General features: G+C 47.4%; 1 protein-coding gene across 1 annotated transcript in view; it reads right to left on the reverse strand.

Annotated features, from left to right (window-relative positions):
- Window positions 1–22,051, reverse strand: part of LOC122938715 (ubiquitin-protein ligase E3C-like) — a 163,438-nt gene that overhangs the window by 58,814 nt on the left and 82,573 nt on the right. Inside the window, 3 exon segments of the mRNA XM_044294414.1 lie at window positions 678–810; window positions 1,239–1,336; window positions 21,809–21,896. Of these exon segments, the coding sequence (XP_044150349.1) occupies window positions 678–810; window positions 1,239–1,336; window positions 21,809–21,896 (319 nt within the window).

A 22,051-nucleotide genomic window follows, 5' to 3' on the forward strand; every position in this document is an offset into this window, starting at 1 on the left:
CTTTTGTTGCACTACTGCTGAGATGATAACTGCGCATGCGTCACACATTTATGTAGCGGAGTGGGATTACAGGTCCAGACAAGAGGACAACAGTGCACTTCAGCTCTTCCGCTTTCAACACTTGGCCACTCTCTCCTCTTGACAAGACCGGGTATAATCAAAGCGGAAGAGCTGAAGTGCACAGAGATGCTGGGCATGCCACTAGGCATGCCACTGTCCTCGGTGCACTGAAGGTCTTATTTGCATATACAAGACTAGCTAAATTTTCTTGGGAACGCTGCAACGGATTTTCACAAAACAAGAAAATTCTAGTTAGAAGGATCAACCCTTTGTGGCAGTGTGCCAGGTTTAATAGGGTTGATCCTGCGAACAGATGCATTTTGAGAGAGAAGGGAATAAGGTGATTTACACTCCATCAATGGCTACTTATCTCCCTTGAGAACAAAAGGATCGGGCTGTCTAATCCAACACGCCAGACCTTCTTTTCTCCTGGCCTCTGCTGTTGCGGTCAGGACACTCCCATACACATTAGATTACCGGACGGTCTTGCCGCAATCGTGGGGCAGGGTTAACATTCATCTAATCTGTATGGCCACCTGAACATCCCTATTGGATACTAATTATACAAAGGAAGAATGAGCAGAGACTTAGAATTCAGAAAGATATCCGATACTGACCATTCTCAGGAGACAATTTATCATACGCATCCTCATATATATAGTTCCTCCGAATGGTGACGTTAATCCCATCCAAAAACGGCCCATCACCTTGCACTTCTTGCTTGTCCGCATAGATCAGTCTTTGGAAGATCTAGAAAGGATGTATGATGTGGATAATTTATGCTGTTGTACAGACTGGTTGACAAGGCATTATGGGAATTGTAGTCCCGCATTCGAAGGGTGATATTTTACATAAGGAGCAGGCATATATAAATATAAAATCCCCACCTGATAGCATCCAGTGGCCGGAATACTTACTGTCTTTTTCTTACAGATACAGCTTCCTTCTCCAATGTGCGAGACAGAGAAAACTATTGTTAGGTCAGGGATGGCCAACCTGCGGCTCTCCAGCTGTTGCAAAACTACAACTTCCACCATGCCCTTCTGTAAACTGATAGCTGTAGGCAGACTGGGCATGCTGGGAGTTCAACAGCATCTGTATCAACGACCCAATGCATTACACTGGACTCCGCAGGGTTAATAAACTAAAAACTAAAATATATAAAATAGGAAAATTACCTTTACTCTTTCTTCAAAAGGAACTACAAAGGGAAGTTCAGTCAATATGGCTAACTGTCTCTCTTCAGAAACTGACAGGGGCGCAGGCTCCATACCCACTGGAAGGAGAGAAGATGAAGAAGATGCTGAAGACAGCGGTGTGACCCGTCAGTGCCGCAAAGTTACTGGCGCTGGGCATGTTAAGAAGGGTTTTAAATCATATTCACTCTAAACTCATATTACTAGCCTTAAAGGGGTTGTGTTACTTCAGCAAGTCGTATTTATCATGTTGAGTAAGTTAAAGGGGTTCTCCAGGCTCCAGGTCATCAATATCAGATGGTAAAGCAACAGCCATAAGGAAGAGAGATGGGAAACGGTACGTGCACACTGCGAGCCGTCTCCCCATACAGCTGATCAGCGGGGGTGCAGTGTGTCAGACCCCCGCCGATCTGATAGGTCATCAATATTAAAAGCGTGGAGAACCCCTTTAAAGGGGTTCTGCACTTTGTTTAAACTGATGATCTATCCTCTGGATAGATCATCAGCATCTGATCGGCGGGGGTCTGACACCAGGGACCCCCACCGATCAGCTGTTTAAGAAGGCAGTGGCGCTATAGCAGTGCCGCAGCCTTCTCACTGTTTACCACTGGCCGAGTGACGTCACGACTAGTATCAACTGGCCTGGGCGCGGCTAAGCTCCTTTCAAGGGAACAGAGCTTAGCCCCGCCCAGACCAGTGATACTAGACGTGACATCACTGGGCCTGTGGTAAACAGTGAGAAGGCCTCGGCGCTGCTGGAGCGCCGCTGCCTTCTCAAACAGCTGATCGGCGGGGGTCCCGGGTGTCAGACTCCTGCCAATCAGAGGATAAATCATCAGTTTAAACAAAGTGCAGAACCCCTTTAATACAGCCACTTACTAATGTATTGTTTTTATCCATATTGCCTCCTTTGCTGGCTTGATTCATTTTTCCATCCCATTATACACTGCTTGTTTCCATGGTTACGACCACCCTGCAATCCATCAGCGGTGGCCGTGCTTGCACACTATAGAAAAAAGCACCAGCCTATATGTGCCTCCACAGTCACAGACACAAGAGAGGCCAGCGCTTTTTCCTATAGTGTGCAGGGGAGAGGGGGGGCACTGATGGGTTGCAGGGTGGTCGCAACCATAAAACGAGCAGTGTAGAATGGGATAGAAAAACTGTAATCAAGCCAGCAAAGGAAGCAATATGGACGATGACAATACATTAGTAAGTGACCTTGTATTGACTTTCCCTACATGATAAATGCCATTTGCTGAAGTGACACAACCCCTTTAACAGAACACATTATACAACTTTATGTACAGGCATAGTGGTAAACTTGTGCAAGCGAAATAATTCATAACATGCATTAATGTTACATAATCTGGGTCAATGGCCCACGTCCACTGCCGCACTCACGTAGACTTCATATCCATCTACTAGATATTGTTTTCAACATAGCGGAGGAGGCGGGTTCTTTATTGAATATTGCCACCATACCCTAATGATTAAGGCCTTAATAACTTTTTTTTTCGTTATGTAAAAGAAGAAACCACATATTTATGATCAGGACGTGTGCCTTTTATTACTTTTGGGAAACAGGGAGGATAAAATATCATATTTTTTCAATACAGGACTAATAGAAGTCATTGTTGAAAGCACCATCATTGCCCATAGTGAAATTTTCTCAACAAAGGAATACAAGGGGGAGAAAATGTAACATTTCAGAAAAGAAAAAAAAAACAACCCCAACAATCAGCTGTTTGAAGTGCTGCGGCTTCTTCATTGTACACCAAACACAGCTCTGTACCTTGTATAAGCGGCTGTGCTTGGTATTGCCGCTCAATCCCATTCACTTAAATGGGACTAAGCCGCACAAAGGCCATGTGACCTATGGACATGACATCACAGGGCCAGGAATCATCAGATCAGCCCTGACAGCTCATCAATATTTAACCCCTTACTGACCAAGCCTGTTTGGGCCTTAATGACCAAGCCAAATTTTGGAAATCTGACATGTGTCATTTTAGCTTAGAATAACTTTGTAACGGTTTAGCACATCAAAGTAATTCTGACATTGTTTTCTCGTCACATTTTGTACTTTCTACCGATAAAATATGCGTATCTTTATTAAAAAAGTGAAATTTTATGAAAATTTGTAAAAATTGGCACATTTTCCTATTTTCAACTGCAATATTTCATATACATACATAAATACTATTCAATATTTTTTTATCCGAAATTTATTTCCACATCTTTACTTTATTTTGGCTGCACTCACAAAAATTTTTACTTTTTTTTTTTTATTATTATCTACAGAGCACATGAAAATGAAGATGTACACTCCAAAATGTATCACCCCGTTTCTCCCGTCTTCAGAAATACCCCCATTGTGGCCCTAACCTTTTGTCTTGACAAACGGCAGGGCCCAAACATAAAGGAACACCCAGTTGTTTTCAGAACACAAAATTTGCTTGAAAATGGTTTAGGCCCCATTGCACACTTGTATTGGCGTTGAGCTGCCAAAACAATAGAAAACCCCCATAATGGACCCCATTTTGAAAACTAGACCCCCTAAGGTATTCATCTAGGGGTGTAGTGAGCATTTAGACCCCCTAGTTTTTTGTAGAAATTAATGCTAAGAAGGTGAAAAAAAAAAAATATATAGCTCCACGAACCATCCCAACCAACCTTCCTCCCTGGAAAGCCCACAAAATAAATTGAATTCCTGAGGAGAGAGACCTTACAGTAAGCGGCGGCGGCCGGCTTTCAGTCTGCGCATGCGCCGGGCCGCCACCGCCATCTTCCTTGAGGGTAAGGGGGGGTGGGGGGTGAGGATCGGGACCCAGCTTAGGGACAGAAGTGCTAGGGGACCCGATCCTAGCACCAGAGACTTTCTCCCTCCTCTCTTACATGAGAGGAGGGAGAAAGTTTTAGTACAGGCATCATTTTCGGTGATCGCCGTGATAAAGTGTGTCACGGTCTCTGATCACTGCCCCGAGCCCTCAGCTACCTCCGGTAGCTGCGGGCACGGAGCTACAACGCTTGATTTTAGCGTTAACTCGGGCTGAAGTGCCGCCGTAAAAAGGCCGCGCTCCAGCCCAAGGCCCCTTAGTGACCGCCGTAAAAACACGTATGGGTGGTCACTAAGGGGTTAAAGGCTATGGACATCTTTGGCAGCTTTATTTTTAATCATTCCGTTTTTACTAATTTTAGTCTAAAAAACGTTTTTAAATTGGTCTTTATTAAAAATTGTCAGTAGCTTTTGTTCTACAGCCTTCACTATCAGTGTACCTGCAGACAACTTATTTCAGCTTTACAGTGAATCTGGCAGGTTGCTGCTCTGACAGCTTAATATGGAGCCCTTTTCTCTGAGCTCCTGACAGCTCATAAACACATAAGACTAAATTCATATAAGACTGATAAGAATACGGCTTACATGAGTGTTTATGGAGAGTTCAGATAAGGGCTACAGATGGAGAAATCAGAGCAGCTCCCTGACGGATTCACTGTGAAGCAAAATGAACCGGTGTGCAGATACACTAATAATGAAAGACCAATTACAAAAAAATACATTTTTTGGCCCAAAATGAGTAAAATGCAATGATAAATACTGCCTCAAAGGTGTCTATATCATTTAAATCCTAGCTTCACAGAAATGGGCAGGTGCTTCATTCCAATAAGAAATAGAATGGAAAGAAAGAAGGAAAGAAAGAAAGAAAGAAAGAAAGAGTTGGGGGGAGAGTGCAAGAGAGAGAGAAATAAAGAGTCGGGGGGGGAGAGGGAGAGATGGTGGGAGGGACAGATAGAGAGGGGGGAGTGATAAATAAAGAACTAAGTATCTTAGTACAGACAGTGATGACCAATAATAAGAATATATGTCATCAAAGTCCAGTAGATGGGGGGGGTCTGACTGTTGTGTCCACCGCTGATTTCTAGAAAGAAGATGCAGCGATGTTAGGAAAGCAGTGTCACTTTGGGTCAGGTTGGCTCCACTTGGCATTTTTCGGAAGTTTAATGTTTGGCCCCTGACCACCATGTGGCTTTTGAAGAAACCCAGGAGAGGAAGATGGCAGTCAGGATGAAACAGCACTCTCCTGGGGCAGCCGCTGGCACTCCTTTCTAGTGACTGGCACCAGGCACAGTGGTTAGACCGCAAATTTGACATTGATGACATATCTAAGCAATATGCCATAAAATGTCTGTAGTGAGACAGTTATCAAAAACCATGAATATATCAATTGTCCCTAGAAAAAGAATGCATAAAATAAAAAAATATAATATATACAGTACAGACCAAAAGTTTGGACACACCTTCTCATTCAAAGAGTTTTCTTTATTTTTATGACTATGAAAATTGTAGATTCAAACTGAAGGCATCAAAACTATGAATTAACATGTGGAATTATATACATAACAAAAAAAAGTGTGAAACAACTGAAAATATGTCATATTCTAGGTTCTTCAAAGTAGCCACCTTTTGCTTTGATTACTGCTTTGCACACTCTTGGCATTCTCTTGATGAGCTTCAAGAGGTAGTCACCTGAAATGGTTTTCACTTCACAGGTGTGCCCTGTCAGGTTTAATAAGTGGGATTTCTTGCCTTATAAATGGGGTTGGGACCATCAGTTGTGTTGTGGAGAAGTCAGGTGGATACACAGCTTAGTCCTACTGAATAGACTGTTAGAATTTGTATTATGGCAAGAAAAAAGCAGCTAAGTAAAGAAAAACTAGTGGCCATCATTACTTTAAGAAATGAAGGTCAGTCAGTCCGAAAAACTGGGAAAACTTTGAAAGTGTCCCCAAGTGCAGTCACAAAAACCATCAAGCGCTACAAAGAAACTGGCTCACATGCGGACCGCCCCAGGAAAGGAAGACCAAGAGTCACCTCTGCTGCAGAGGATAAGTTCACCCGAGTCACCAGCCTCAGAAATCGCAGGTTAACAGCAGCTCAGATTAGAGACCAGGTCAATGCCACACAGAGTTCTAGCAGCAGACACATCTCTAGAACAACTGTTAAGAGGAGACTGTGTGAATCAGGCCTTCATGGTAGAATATCTGCTAGGAAACCACTGCTAAGGACAGGCAACAAGCAGAAGAGACTTGTTTGGGCTAAAGAACACAAGGAATGGACATTAGACCAGTGGAAATCTGTGCTTTGGTCTGATGAGTCCAAATTTGAGATCTTTGGTTCCAACCACCGTGTCTTTGTGTGACGCAGAAAAGGTGAACGGATGGACTCTACATGCCTGGTTTCCACCGTGAAGCATGGAGGAGCAGGTGTGATTGTGTGGGGGTGCTTTGCTGGTGACACTGTTGGGGATTTATTCCAAATTGAAGGCATACTGAACCAGCATGGCTACCACAGCATCTTGCAGCGGCATGCTATTCCATCCGGTTTGCATTTAGTTGGACCATCATTTATTTTTCAACAGGACAATGACCCCAAACACACCTCCAGGCTGTGTAAGGGCTATTTGACCATGAAGGAGAGTGATGGGGTGCTGCGCCAGATGACCTGGCCTCCACAGTCACCAGACCTGAACCCAATCGAGATGGTTTGGGGTGAGCTGGACCGCAGAGTGAAGGCAAAAGGGCCAACAAGTGCTAAGCATCTCTGGGAACTCCTTCAATACTGTTGGAAGACCATTTCAGGTGACTACCTCTTGAAGCTCATCAAGAGAATGCCAAGAGTGTGCAAAGCAGTAATCAAAGCAAAAGGTGGCTACTTTGAAGACCTAGAATATGACATATTTTCAGTTGTTTCACACTTTTTTGTTATGTATATAATTCCACATGTGTTAATTCATAGTTTTGATGCCTTCAGTGTGAATCTACAATTTTCATAGTCCTGAAAATAAAGAAAACTCTTTGAATGGGAAGGTGTGTCCAAACTTTTGGTCTGTACTGTATATATATTTTTTTAAGTATTATTATGATGACAAATCTAACAACACATTGGTTTGGCTTTATTTTCCTAAAATAACAGCCCTTAACAGTTGCTCTACAGTGACCCTATATAGCTTACACATTTGTATCTCAGCATACTGCCAGTCGCAGCAGTAACAGTGTAAGGGTTAATACATGTATACACACAGAACTGCGTGTACAGCAAAGGTAAGCCTCAATTAGAAAGCTGCAGCTCAATTACTCTGGTCAATTAGTCAAGCTGATCTACATCTCACCATCAAGATCTCGATATGTGGAGAGAATGATGGGTAGAAGATGTCAATACACACAGCATTAGACGGCCGAGGAATGCCACTTAGCAGAATGAGGGGTCACCAGTAAATACGGCCAGCTGTTCTCATACTGGACTTTCCAAATCAGCTTCTGCCGGCAGCCGAGCACACAAACCCTTATTTGCATCCAGTGAAAACGTGATATTTTATAAATGAAATCAGCACAATGTAGACAAAGGCAGATGAACCCGAGCTCCTGAAAGGTCAGAAGACAAATGGCATGTCTTCATGATCTCCACAATGAACACAAGATATTAATCTGAGTGGCGATGGCTCCTGGGGGAACACGTTCTCTCATCTGGTCTCTTTTCATAGTCTGTTAGGCTGGTCCATGTGTAGGAGTATCCTACATCACATTAATCACCCCATCTCTCCACGCCCCGTCCTTACTGGACAAGAAAACTGTGATTTGTTAACTGAACCCTTTAACTTAACAATATCACTAGTGTCATATATGCATTTACTTTTAAAATTAAACTAATATTTAGGTCTCCCACCCTAAAGGCAAAGTCTCAGGGCTCCAAGAAACTCAGATCTAGGATACGGTTTGCTAAATCCTCCCACTGTGAACTGCTTTATGATGCATTCCAGCGATTGACACAGACAACTGCGCGCTGCTTGTAAACACAGTGAGTGAGCCCCCTTCTGCCAAAATATCCGCAAGTTGCCTCCATTCACACGGATTCCCCATTTTGATGAACGGAATTGCGGACCCATTCATTTCTATCGTGCTGCCCAGATCCGGAATTGTGGATCCGCACTTCCGGGTCCGCAATTCCGTTCCCCAAAAAACATGCCCTATTCTTGTCCGCAATTGTGGACAAGAATAGGCATTTTCTATTAAGTGCCGTCGATGTGCAGTCTCCGCAAAATGCGGAACGCACATCGCAGATGTCCGTGTTTTGCGGATACGCAAAACACACACGGACGTGTGACTGGCCCCCTCAAGTAATGTCTGTTAAAAAAAAAGTAACATCCCTGGTTGTCTAGAGCAGTGAAGCGGTAATGATAACATCCCTTCTGGGCTAGGACAATCAAGGGGTTAATGGTAATATCCCTGGTGGTATAGGGTAGTGTTGTGAAGGGGTTAACTACCTATACAAGACCCCTTCCTCTTGCTACTCTACCTGTGACACATACCCGTAGATGCAGTGCTGCCTCAAAGGATATAAAGTATATAATAATAATAATAATAATAAACAGAGTTTAAGTGCTGGTCCGGGTTTTGGCAGCACCTGCCTGCCCTTAAATAGGCAGCTGGGCTCAGCAGAGATGTCTCTGTTTTAATATCTGAGGCTTTGTGCCGTACTGGAGGGCTGAGAGCCACACGCCGGGGAAACAGGCCCCCTAAAGACTGCTGTGGACTACTGGAGGCAGAACTGCCAGCAAGGTGACTTGTGTTAGGCCCCCTGCACACGAACGTGTGCACCCCGTGGTCGTGCTGCGGGCCGCAATTCACGAACACAGTCCGTAGGGCAGCCGCAGCGGATCGCAGACGCATTCACTTTAATGGGTCCGCGATCCGGCTGTTCCGCAAAGAGAAAAGACATGTTCTATCTTTTTGTGGAACGGAAGTACGGGACGAAACCCAGCGGAAGCACTTTGTAGTGCTTCCGTAGGGTTCCGCATCTCCGGATTTGCAGACCCATTCAAGTGAATGGGTCCGCATCCGAGATGCGGAATGCCCACGGAACAGCACCCATGTATTGCGGATCCGCAAATGCGGTCCGCAATACAGCAACGGGAATTTCGTGTGCAGGGGGCCTTATGTGAACTTTCCATTGTGTGTGAATTAACACCAAGACTGCAAAGTTACGGCCAGCATTTGTGGGAGGGGCATAGGGTACTTAGCCGTCCGCACAGCCTCCGCCAGGCGTCGGCATCACGTGGTGGTGACGTCATTCCTGTGCGACTTCCGGTTCCGGCTTCCCCAGCTTCAGCGGTGTAGCGGCGACCGCGCCCCCTCTGCTCGGTAAGTGGGCACGGTGCCTTCGTTTTCTGCAGGTCGGGTGTCATGCGCGGCCGCCGTCAGCCGCGCGCTCCATGCCTTCTCCCAGGCACGACTGCTTCCGCCGCAATACATGTGTCGGGAGGTCTTTCTGAAATTGCGCATGGCTGCTCCGCTGCCTCGTCTCCTACCTACAAGCCAGGGACACCCCGTCGTTCTCTCCCGCACCTTTCTCAGGGTCAGTCTCCTCATCGCTCTTCTCGCTGTGGCATGAGGGGTCTGGTCTCTGGGACATGTGTTAGGAGGTCTGCTGTCCTCTGCATGCCGGTATTAACCCCTGCTTCTCCGTTTCCCTTCCTCGGGGGCTGGCTGTGATCTGATACCCGGGATCTCCTTGCTGGGAGCCCGGATGCATCCCCCTGAGTGACGCTCTTCGGCTTTTGCGGGGGTATGCAGCCAGGCTCTGCTCCTGGGTCTTGGTCCACATCTGAGTCCAAGGGGAGGTCAAGCAATACCGCCACTTACCCACCAATACCTGTTTTGCTCTGTCACTCGTCGGCAGGTCCGGACGGCCGCTGCCAGCCTCACCTTCATCCCCGTTTCAGTCCCCCCCCCCCGCCTGCTCCATGCTCCCAGTTTTCCGCATGACCTGCATCCGGGCACACTCAGGGCCACGTTCAACAGGTCCCAGTCCGCCATGAGTCGCAGCATCCTCAAACGCCGGGTTCCCCCTTCCACACCAAGGCCCCCCCCCCCCCCCCCGGTCGGTGGAGAGCCCCCCGTTCACCATGCTGCGTCTCATTAGCAACACTGCACGCAGAAAAAAATATATAAAAAAATAATAAAAGTCCAGCTCCTCAAATGCTCAGGTTTCCTTGCATTCAATTGCCTGCCCCTCCATGGTTTGCCCTTCCAAGTGCGTTTAGGTTCTCTTCGTGTCCTGTCGCCTGATACGTTCAGGTTCTCTTCGTGTCCTGTCACCTGATACGTTCAGGTTCTCTTCGTGTCATGTCACCTGATACGTTCAGGTTCTCTTCGTGTCCTGTCACCTGATCGTGTCCTGTCGCCGGATACGTTCAGGTTTCTCTTCGTGTCCTGCCGCCTGGTACGCTCAGGTTTTCTTTGTATCCTCCTGCCTGATATGCTCAGGTTTTTCGTCATGTCCTGTTGCCTGATACGTTCAGGTTCTCCTCATGTCCTCTTGCTTGTTATGTGCAGTTTTCCCTCCGGACACGTCCGGCTTTTCCCGTGGCCCGTTCGTCTGTCACGTCCACGTTCACTCCGTGTTTCTTTTCGACCTGTCATGTTTCAGGTTTTCTCATGTCCTGGTCCTGGCACCCAGGCCCTCGTTTTTGTCCGGCTTGTCTGACCTACTTGTTTTTCGTTCATCTTTCCAATCTTTTCCTTCATCTGCTCTCGCCACTCACGTCAACTCCTCTCCTACTGTCCTGTCACGCCACTTGTCTTCTGCCTTATAAGTGTATCTATCACGGTCAGTTCGTGCTTCTTACCTGTCACGCTCTGGTCCTGTGGCTCTCAGTCGCCGTCACGCGCGGGTCATGTCACCTCACTGCCTGCCACACTGGTAAATTCCACGCTGGCATCCAGTCGGGGCTTCGTCACCAGAGGCGTCTCGGCTCTCGGTCGTTTACAGGGCCCAACTTTTTCAAAATCACCTGTCACAGGTCATGTTTCTTTCACTACCTGATACGCTCAGGCAACTTGTTTTTCCATGTTTTTCTTTCAGGTCTTGTCCTTCCATCACCTGATATCGTTCAGGTTATTTCCACTCTCTCTTCTGCCTGACACGTTCAGTACCCTGGGTCTCCAGTCCGATCATTCATTCTGCACAGTCCATTGTTTTTTTTTCTCGTAATTTCCTGACCCGCTCAGGTTGTCATTTCCTTTCTCGTTATTCAGGTTTTCGTTCTTTCTGATCGTCATCCACGTAAGTTCCGTTTTCAGAATATTTTGGTGTACCTCTTCACGCAGGTACCAGTTCAAATTTCTTCCTCACTTGCCAATCCCAGGGTCACGGGGTGTGAAGTTTCACCCTCTTCGCGGACATTCCCGAGAATTTTGCTTGCTCCCAGTGTTCCATTTTTTCCATCCTAATTCCTCTTGGCTCCACGTAAGAAAAAATAAAAAATATATATTTTTTTTTAATTGCATGAGGTTGGTCATTTCACTTCAGATCCTCCCAACAGGGTCCGGCTCGAACGGTGTGCCCATCTTTTCCTTGATATCATGTCCCATGTGTCTGGAGTCAGCGATCTCCGAGGCAGCCAGCCGCGCTTCTTACAGACACTGGACCATCCCCAGGTTGATCACCGAACTTAAAAAGAAAGGGATCCGCCACTCTGCATCAGCACGAAAGCCAGAGTTATATCGTCTGCTCTTTCCTGAAACACCCAGGGCCCCCGAACCACCCAGAGCCTCCGAAGACCTGGTCTCCATGTCTACCATCCAGCTATCCTTGACCCAGCTCCACGCAACCATAAACAACTTAGCGTCGTCAATTTCGGACATCGATTCAAGACTCCAGGCCATCGAGAACAAGGATTCCACGTCTCCTCCTCCAACGGAGCCCGAAGCTGTTCCTTCAACTTCCCGGGCCAACCCCCCAGGTACAAGTCTTGGCACTCCCGACATCGCCCCCGCTTTCTTCGTACCAGAGAATATCAGGCGGGATATCCTGGCTGGAAAGGACATCAACTTGGCCGCCATCCTGATTTCCACCCACGACACGGTCGAAAACCAGACAATTGCCTGCGGTGATGTATCGGTGGTGCTGAGGTCTAAAGACGTCCGCCTCAACAGGAAGCTCACCATTCCCGAATTCATGCTGACCTTCAGCCTGTACCGTGACATCGTGTGCTCCATTCATCCCCACCGCAGGGAAGAACTGGATACATATCTATACAGGATTACCGAGTTAGGGTACAAGTACGGCGGCTTCACCTTCTACGAATACCATCGGTCGTTTTCCGCAAAAGCTGCAGCGGCGTTCCTTCAGTACCAGCATGTCACCAACTGGGCTGTCTTGGACATGGAGCTCTTTTGCAGGCATTTTGCCGGCCAGAAAGCCCCGGCTTGTGCCAGTTGCCAATCAGTCCTCCATTCTTCCGATTGGTGCCCCCATGTCACCAACCCACCCTCTGCCAGGCCAATGATCAACACCGGTGCGCAAAAGTCCAACCCCTTCACGGACAAACTCGGTCGTCCAATCACCTTCTTAGGGAAGAATCAGATATGCAACAACTTCAATCTAGGTTTCTGCAGCTATGATAAGCGTAAAGCCTTGCACATTTGCTCCATCTGCTTTAGGGCCCATCCTCAGTCCTCCTGTTCCCAACACGGCCAAACGCTCCTGACTAGGCGGGGTCAACATTGACCTGTTACTCTCCCTCCTCCAACAACATCATGACCCCAGTTTCGTCCTGTTTCTCAAACAGGGTTTTTCGGAGGGCTTCCATACAGGATTAGTCACCCTTCCGCAGGTCACTCATGAATGCCCCAACCGGCTCTCATCTCTTGCGGACCCCGTGGCGGTGGACGAATTGTTGGAGGCTGAGTTGCAGAAAGGCTTCATGATCGGTCCATTTGCCGAATCAGCCCCATAGGCTTGGTCACTAAGAAAACCTCAAATAAAAAAAAGATTAATCTACGACCTGTCTGCTCCTCATGCATCCAGCACCCCCAGCCTAAATTCCCTGGTCCCGTCAGATGAATTTTCCATGCAGTATTCTTCTCTGGACGAGGCCATAGAACTCATCTTACAGGTCGGGGCAGGAGCTTGGTTGTCAAAGGCTGACATTTCCGATGCCTTCAAGTTGCTGCCAATTCTGCCTCACCTGTGGAAGTTCTACGGCATCAAATGGAGGGCAAAGTATTATTTTGCCACCCGCTTGACGTTCGGGTCAAAGAGCAGCCCCTGGATCATGCCCCAGGGCAGATCTTTCACCTCTGGCTTGCTCAGACTCCTCCCAACAGCCTCAGATCAGCATGCCCTCATCCACCTCGGACGCGATGCGTTGGCGGATCTGGCCATGTGGTCAGTTTTTTTGTCCAGCTGGAACGGCATCTCCCTTTTTGTTCCTCAGTGGAACGATGCCTCCCCCTTGGTGTTTTCCGATGCTGCTGCTTCCCTCGGTTTCGGGGCCATCTGCGGGGACCAATGGTTTGCGGGTCCTTGGCCCACGCAGGTCTCTTCAGACCAGGAGGCCGCCAAGTCCTCTCCCCTGCTCGAGGTATACCCGATCGTAGCAGCTGCTTGTATCTGGGGGCAGTCATGGAGTAACAAGCCGGTGTGCTTTATGACAGACAACCAAGCAGTTGTCGACATCCTCGCCAGGGGTAGGTCCAGCTCCCCCAAGGTCATGGTCTAGTTCGCAAGCTCACCTGGCTGTCTTTACAACACAACTTCTGTGTCATCTGCAGGCACATAGAGGGCAAGAAAAACACTGCAGCCGATGCCCTGTCCCGTTTAAACTTTAATTTGTTTTTTCAGGTCATGCCGGGAGCGTGGAGAGTCGGAATCAACCCTCCAGGGTTCGAAGCCCTAATCATGGACTAGATAAGTACATCTCCGCAGCCCATGGTCTCATCCGCAAGTCGCTCTCGGCCAATACTGCCCGGAACTATCTAACGGGGTGGAACACCTTCAGACGGTTTTCACGCCTTCACCCCAGGGGGGACAGGGACAAGGTCTCCTTCGTCCTGGCCTTCCTGGCATACTGCCACAAGGAACTCCGGCTATCCCACAACACCATCAGATATTACCTAGCAGGCATCCAGCACCACCACATGATCAGTCACCCCAGTCACACCTCCTTCTTTTCCTCCCAGGCGGTCAAGGCAGTCTTGAGAGGCATCCAGAAGCTCTCTTCTCCATCCACTCCCACCAGACAACCGGTCACAGGGGACATATTTCAAAAAATTTCTGCCGCCCTAGATGGTAGTCCTTTTGGCCCATTCAAAAGTTTGATCCTAGAAGCTGCCCTCTACCTCAGCTTCTATGGGTTCCTCAGGCCTGGGGAGTTCTGCTGCACCTCAGCCCAGAACTTAGGGCCAGCAATCAGTCAGCTCCACCGCAGTCTAGACCACTTAATCTTCTTCCTACCTTCCTCCAAAACCTCCCAAGTCGGTCCACCAGTACAGATCGAGTACTTCAATTCTTTCGATCCATGGTGCCCAGTGACAGTGTTCAACCAACTGCTCTCCACTCTCCGTGACAGAACTCTCGACAGCCCCTTACTGCCTTTTCCCGTGCTCTCACTGACTTTCTGCGCAGTTCATCAGACACATCCGCTCCATAGCTTCGGGTCTAGGGTTCCACGCTGCCTCCATATCCGGGCATTCTTTCCGAATCGGAGCCGCGTCCGCAGCTTCCAAACACGGCGTCCCCGCTCACGTCATACGGAAGATGAGACGGTGGCACTCTTCATGTTTTTCCCGTTACATCCCACATCCACGGGTCGAGATCGCCAAAGCCTTTTCCAGTTTGGTCCTGTAATTCCTCAATAAATAAACTGCCTAAATTCATGTTTTGCCCCCTTTTCTGGCTCACCCGCGTTACATGGCTAAAGGCACATCACTAGCCAAGTTAGGTTCACATCTCCAGTTCTCCACCTTCGCCCAGCGCTCCCCCCGGAGCCTTGACCACAAGTACAGCAGGCTGGTTTTCCAGCCTGCATTTGTGGGAGGGGCATAGGGTACTTAGCCGTCCGCACAGCCTCCGCCAGGCGTCGGCATCGCGTGGTGCCCCACCCTACCCCTCCCTCATCTCCAGTCTCGCTCCAAGCTCAGACTCCCTGGGTTAGCCCCCTTTTCTGGCTCACCCGCGTTACATGGCTAAAGGCACACCACTAGCCAAGTTAGGTTCACATCTCCACCTTCGCCCAGCGCTCCCACCGGAGCCTTGACCACAAATATAAATATAAATATATATATATATATATATATATATATATTATTTTTTTTTATACACACACACACACACACACACACACACACACACAGTGCATTAAAGCCTTTAAAAAAAAGTATTCATACCCTTTGAACTATTCCACATTTCTTCACGTTACATCCACAAACATATTTTATTGGTATTTTATGTGATAGACTTACACATAGTACCAAGATTTTTATTAATAAATAAAAATCTGAAAAATGTAGCGTGCATTTGTATTCAGCCCCCTGTACTCTGATACCCCTAAATAAAATCCAGCGTGATCAATTGCCTTCAGAAGTCACCTAATTAGTAAATAGAGTTCACATGTGTGTAACTTATATAACTACAGCTGTTCTGTGATCTTAGAAAACCAAGGAACACACCAGACTGGTCAGGGATAAAGTTGTGGACAGGTGTAGCAGGGTTAGGTTATAAAAAAAAATATCCCAAGCTCTGAACATCTGATGGGGCACTGTTCAATCCATCACCTGAAAATGGAAGGAGTATGGCACAGCTGCAAACCTATCAAGCCATAGCCCTCCACCTAAACTGGAAGCGCAGGTAAGGAGAACACCAAGTAGAGAAGCAGCCAAGAGGCCCATGGTCACTGGAGTGGCCGCAGAGATTCACAGCTCAGGGGGGAGAATCTATCCACACGACAACTATTAGGCTACATGCACACAACGGTGAAAAAAACGTCAGTTAAAAACTGACATTTCTAACGGACGTTTATTTCACTGATGCCTTTCTGAGAGACGGATGTTAAAAATTGACCTATTCAATTATATGGGGGCAGTCTGTCAGTGAAAAACGGACAAGATAGAACATGTTCTATTTTTTTTACGTCCGTTTTTCACTGACAGTTAAAAAAACGCTGTGTGAATAACTCCAGAGACTACCACTGGACTTAAAACAGACGTGTGATGGCCGTTAAAAAAAAAATGTACATCACATGTCCATTTTTCACTGTCATGTGCATGTAGCCTTAGTGGTGTACTCCACAAATCTGGCCTTTATGAAAAAAATATGGCAAGAAGAAAGTATTTCTAAATGTAAGCCATAAAAAGTCAGGTTTGCACTTTGCCATAAACCATGTAGGGGACACAGCAAACACGTGGAAGAACATGCTCTGGTCAGATGAGAGACCAAGGTAGAAATTTTTGGCGTAAATGTAAAACGCTATGTGTGGCAGAAAACTAACACTGCACATCACCCTGAACACACCATCCCCACCGTCAAACATGGTGGTGGCGGCATCCAGGGCCGGTTCTAGGTGAAATGGGGCCCTGGGGCGAAAAACAATAAGGGGCCCCCCCCCCATGACACTCGATGACTTTTACAGAAGAAACTGTATATTTTGGGGCACAGTGTAGCGGTATACTGTATATTTTGGGGCACAGTGTAGAGGCTAAAATTTTTAGTCGCCAAATCGAAACCGAATGAAAATTTTGGTATCGTGACAACGCTACGCCGATCAGATCGGCGTAGGGTTGTTTCAATACCAAAATTTTGATTCGCTTTCGTCACCATAAAAAAGTATTGCGATACTCAATACCACGCAAAAAAGCCACGTGCATTTCGCATTTTATGAAACGTTCGGCCCGTAATTGAACAGTCCTATCCTATTTTTTGGGGTGACAAGGTGACTAAAAAATGGCGAATGCTCACCGCATAGGAGATATTTTTTAATAATTTAATAGTTTGGACTTTTCGGACGCAGCGCTATGTAATATGTTTATTTATTGTATATATTTTTATATGTAAAATTGGTAAAGGGGGGATTTAAACGTAATATTTTAGAGTACTTTCACACTAGCGTTTTTCTTTTTCGGCATAGAGTTCCGTCACAGGGGCTCTATACCGGAAAATAACTGATCAGGCATATCCCCATGCATTCTGAATGGAGAGCAATCCGTCCAGGATGCATCAGGATGTCTTCAGTTCAGTCATTTTGACTGATCAGGCAAAAGATAAAACCGCAGCATGCTACGGTTATATCTCCGGCGAAAAAAAACTGAAGACTTACCTGAAGGACGGATCCGGCATTTTTCCCCATAGGAACGTATTAGTGCCAGATCCGGCATTCAAAATACCGGAATGCAGGATCCGTCCTTCCGGTCTGCGCATGCCGGTAAAAATGTGTAAAAAGATACAAGACGGATCCGTCTGTCCGCATCACAAGCGGAGACATGGATTCATTCTTGCAATGCATTTGTGAGATGGATCCGCATCCGGATGCATCTCATAAATGCTTTCAGTCACATCAAGATCGGTGGATCTGGCAGGCAGTTCTGACGATGGAACTGCTTGCCCGATCACACTGCCGCAAGTGTGAAAGTAGCCTTAGTGTTTGTGTTTTATTTTTACTTACTATTAGCCCCCTTAGGGGCTGGAACCCTTGTCTTATTCACCCTTAGGCCCCTTTCACATGGGTGAGATTTCTGCGCGGGTGCAATGCGTGAGGTGAACGCATTGCACCCGCACTGAATACGGACCCATTTACTTCTATGGGGCTGTGCAAATGAGCGGTGATTTTCACGCATCACTTGTGCGTTGCGTGAAAATCGCAACATGCTCTATGTTGTGCGTTTTCATGCAACGCAGGCCCCATAGAAGTTAATGGGGCTGCATGAAAATCGCATTGTATCCGCAAGCAAGTTCGGATGCGGTGCAATTTTCACGCTTGGTTGCTAAGATGAAAGTCTATTCACTGTGTTATTTTCCCTTATAACATGGTTATAAGGGAAAATAATAGCATTCTTTAATACAGAATGCTAAGTAGAAGGTCAATATAATAAACATTATATACACCCCACTATAATAAACATTGAGAGCGCCCCCCCAGTATAATAAACATTGAGAGCGCCCCCCAGTATAATAAACATTGAGAGCACCCCCCCCCCAGTATAATAAACATTGAGTGCGCCCCCCAGTATAATAAACATTGAGTGCGCCCCCCCCCAGTATAATAAACATTGAGTGCGCCCCCCAGTATAATAAACATTGAGTGCGCCCCCCAGTATAATAAACATTGAATGTGCGCCCCCCGTATAATAAACATTGAATGCGCCCCCCCGTATAATAAACATTGAGAGCGCCCCCCCCCAGTATAATAAACATTGAGAGCGCCCCCCCAGTATAATAAACATTGAGAGCGCCCCCCCCCAGTATATCAAACATTGAGAGCGCCCCCCCAGTATATCAAACATTGAGTGCGCCCCCCCAGTATAATAAACATTGAGAGCGCCCCCCCAGTATAATAAACATTGAGAGCCCCCCCCCAGTATATCAAACATTGAGAGCACCCCCCCCAGTATATCAAACATTGAGAGCGCCCCCCCCAGTATATCAAACATTGAGTGCGCCCCCCCCCAGTATAATAAACATTGAGGAGAGCGCCCCCCCCAGTATAATAAACATTGAGAGCCCCCGCCCCCAGTATATCAAACATTGAGCGCGGCCCCCCCAGTATATCAACATTGAGAGCACCCCCCCCAGTATATCAAACATTGAGAGCGCCCCCCCCCCCAGTATATCAAACATTGAGAGCACCCCCCCCAGTATATCAAACATTGAGAGCGCCCCCCCCCCCAGTATATCAAACATTGAGAGCGCCCCCCCCCCCAGTATATCAAACATTGAGTGCACCCCCCCCCCCCCCCAGTAGAATAAACATTGGTGGTGCAGTGGGCAGTGCCAATGAGGGTTAAAAAAAAAAATTAACTCACCTCCTCCAATTGATCGCGCAGCTGCCGGTCTCCTGTTCTTTCTTTAGGACCTGTCAAAGGACCTGTGGTGACATCACTGTGGTCATCACATGGTACATCATATGATCCATCACCATGGTAATGGACCATGTGATTAGCTCAGTGACGTCACCACAGGTCCTGAAGAAAGAACAGAAGACCGGCAGCTGCGCGATCAATTGGAGGAGGTGAGTTAATATTTTTTTTTTTTAACCCTCATTGGCACTTCCCACTGCTCCTCCAATGTTTATTATACTGGGGGGGGGGAGGGGGTGCACTCAATGTTAATACAAATACAGGAGGCGGGTGCCGGAATGAAATAGCCGGCACCCGACCTCTATGATAAGGGGCTGCGATCAGCGGCAGTTAACCCCTCAGGTGCCGCTCCCTGTCATAGAGGTCGGGTGCCGGCTATTTGATTCTGGCACCCGCCTCCAGTATTTGTATTACAGGTCAGTTTTCTTCATTGGTGGCGCAGTGGCCACAGCCCCTCCCCTCCTCCTCCCATCCCTCTTCTTATTGGCGGAGGCGGCGGCAGCAGCAGCACAGGGGGAGGGAGAGAGCCCCCCTTGCCTCTATGGAAGCGCCGGCCCTGCCTAAAGTTAGTTGCGGGCCGGCGCGGGGGGCCCCTAAGGACTCGGGGGCCCGGGGGCAATTGCCCTCCTTGCCTCTATGGAAGCGCCGGCCCTGGCGGCATCATGCTGTGGGGATGCCTTTCTTCAGCAGGGACAGGGAAGCTGGTCAGAGTTGATGGAAAGATGGATAGAGGGCAATCCTGGAAGAAAACCTGGTAAAGGCTGCAAAAGACTTGAGACTGAGGCAGAGGTTCACCTTCCAGCAACTGTGACTGCAACTAATATATAGACACCAATATGTGGCTGGCACAATGTTAGGGGGCATTCACATGACTGTATGTATTTTGCAGTACACAAAATGCGTATGGCGTCGGTGTGTGTTGTCTTTTGTGTGCTTTCTGTATCTGTATTGAAGTCAATGGGTCCGCCAAAAAACAGATGCAACATGGGCATCACACAGTCGTCATCCGTAGTTTGTGAATCCACGTTTTGTGGAAGCAGAATACATACAGTCGTGTGAATGTAAAGGATAAAGGATATTTCTTTGTGGTAGGTAAAATAGAACAGACGATTATATGGTGAAGCGGTGTGGGGCTATACTTTCTCATGGCCCGAACAGTAGAGAAGACCTGCAAAGTTCCACCACTGTATCAGTACTAAGTGCCCTATATAAAACAATCCCGGATGATATGAATCTCAGGGCTCCAGACTAAAAAAAAATATCAAGGAGCCATTGGCTCCTAACCTAAAAAATTTAGGAGCCAAACAAAAATTTTAGTCGCCAAACTTAAAATACATATAATTACGGTATAATAAAACATATTTTTTTTTTTCGATTTCGATACCATAAAAAAGTATTGTGATACTCGATACCACGAGAAAAAAACAAAACACTCAAAAAGCCATGTGCATTCCACATTTTATGGAACGTCTGGACCATAATAGAACAGTCCTAACCTAATTTTTATTGGTTTGCAAGGTGCTAAAAAAATGTCAAATTGCAATTTTTTTTTTTTTTTTTCTGTTACGGCGTTCACCGCACGGGCGTGGCGATATAAAATATATAAACCATAAAAAAAAATACATATGTAACATTGGGCAAGGGGGTGATTTAGTGTTTCTTTGTTTTTTTTACACTTTTTTTTTTAATACCTATTTCCCCCCTTAGGGGCTAGAACCTGGGATCTTTAATCCCTTGTCCTATTCACCCTGATAGAGCTCTATCAGGGTGAATAGGACGTCACACTCTCCCTGCTGCTCTGTGCCTTGTGCACACAGCAGCAGGGAGCCAGCCTTTAAAAGCGTCCTGGCTGCCATGGTAACCGATCAGGGGAGGTTGGGGGCGCACTGCGCCACCAATGATTTTACTTTATAATACTGGGGTTGGGGGTGTTCAGTGCACTGCACCACCAATAAATATCGTTTATGCTTAATACAAACGCAGGCTGTGCTGCGGGTGCCGGACATATCGCATACCCGGCACCCAGCCTCTATGACTGCGCACTACGATCCGCCGCTATTAACCCCTCAGATGCCGCACCTGGGGGGTTAATAGCGGCGGATTCGCAGTGCGCCGTCATAGAGGCTGGGTGCCGGGTATGGGATATGTCCGGCACCCGCAGCGCAGCCTGCGTTTGTATTAAGCATAAACGATATTCATTGGTGGCGCAGTAGCCATAGCCCTTCCTCCTCCCTGCTATCAGCCCATTGGTGGCAGCGGCAGCAGCAGTACAGGGGGGAGGGACTGCCTCCTTCTCCCCTGTGCTGTTGAGAAGAACATGGCACGCGCTGTCAGTAATGTGAAAACGGCAGAGGTCTAGGCGCAAATGGTGACAAGACTACAAAGTCTTGTCGCCATTTAGCAATTCTAGGTCGCATTTGTGACCATTTTGGTCGCCATCTGGAGCCCTGCATCTTCTGGCCTGGGCACTCAGGCTGACACGCTCTGTCTAGAGGTTGCAAGTACCATCGGTACTGGTGGTAAGGTCAGCATAACAAGGAGTTAAGTTTTGGCAGAATCTCTAAAATAATTATGACTCCCAAAAGGCAGCAGGCCATCTGCCCTGGTCTATGAGAGTCTTGCCAGTAGGTCAGTGTAATTACCATCTAAAGTGGATTGTAGAGGTCCTATCCTCCCCATTCTCCGGTACCTCCATACGTGTCTTGCAGACGGTACATAAAGCTGTGTTACCTAATAAAGAAAAGATAGATAATGAGCAGCCTCTCACCACTATAGGGCCCCTTTCACACGATCGAGTATTCCGCGCGGGTGCAATGCGTGATGTGAACGGACCCATTCATTTCAAAGGGCTGTGTACATGTGTAGGTGGCCAGGTTAATGTTTTA

The sequence above is a fragment of the Bufo gargarizans genome, chromosome 5, assembly GCF_014858855.1.
Source record: "Bufo gargarizans isolate SCDJY-AF-19 chromosome 5, ASM1485885v1, whole genome shotgun sequence".
NCBI lineage: Eukaryota > Metazoa > Chordata > Amphibia > Anura > Bufonidae > Bufo > Bufo gargarizans.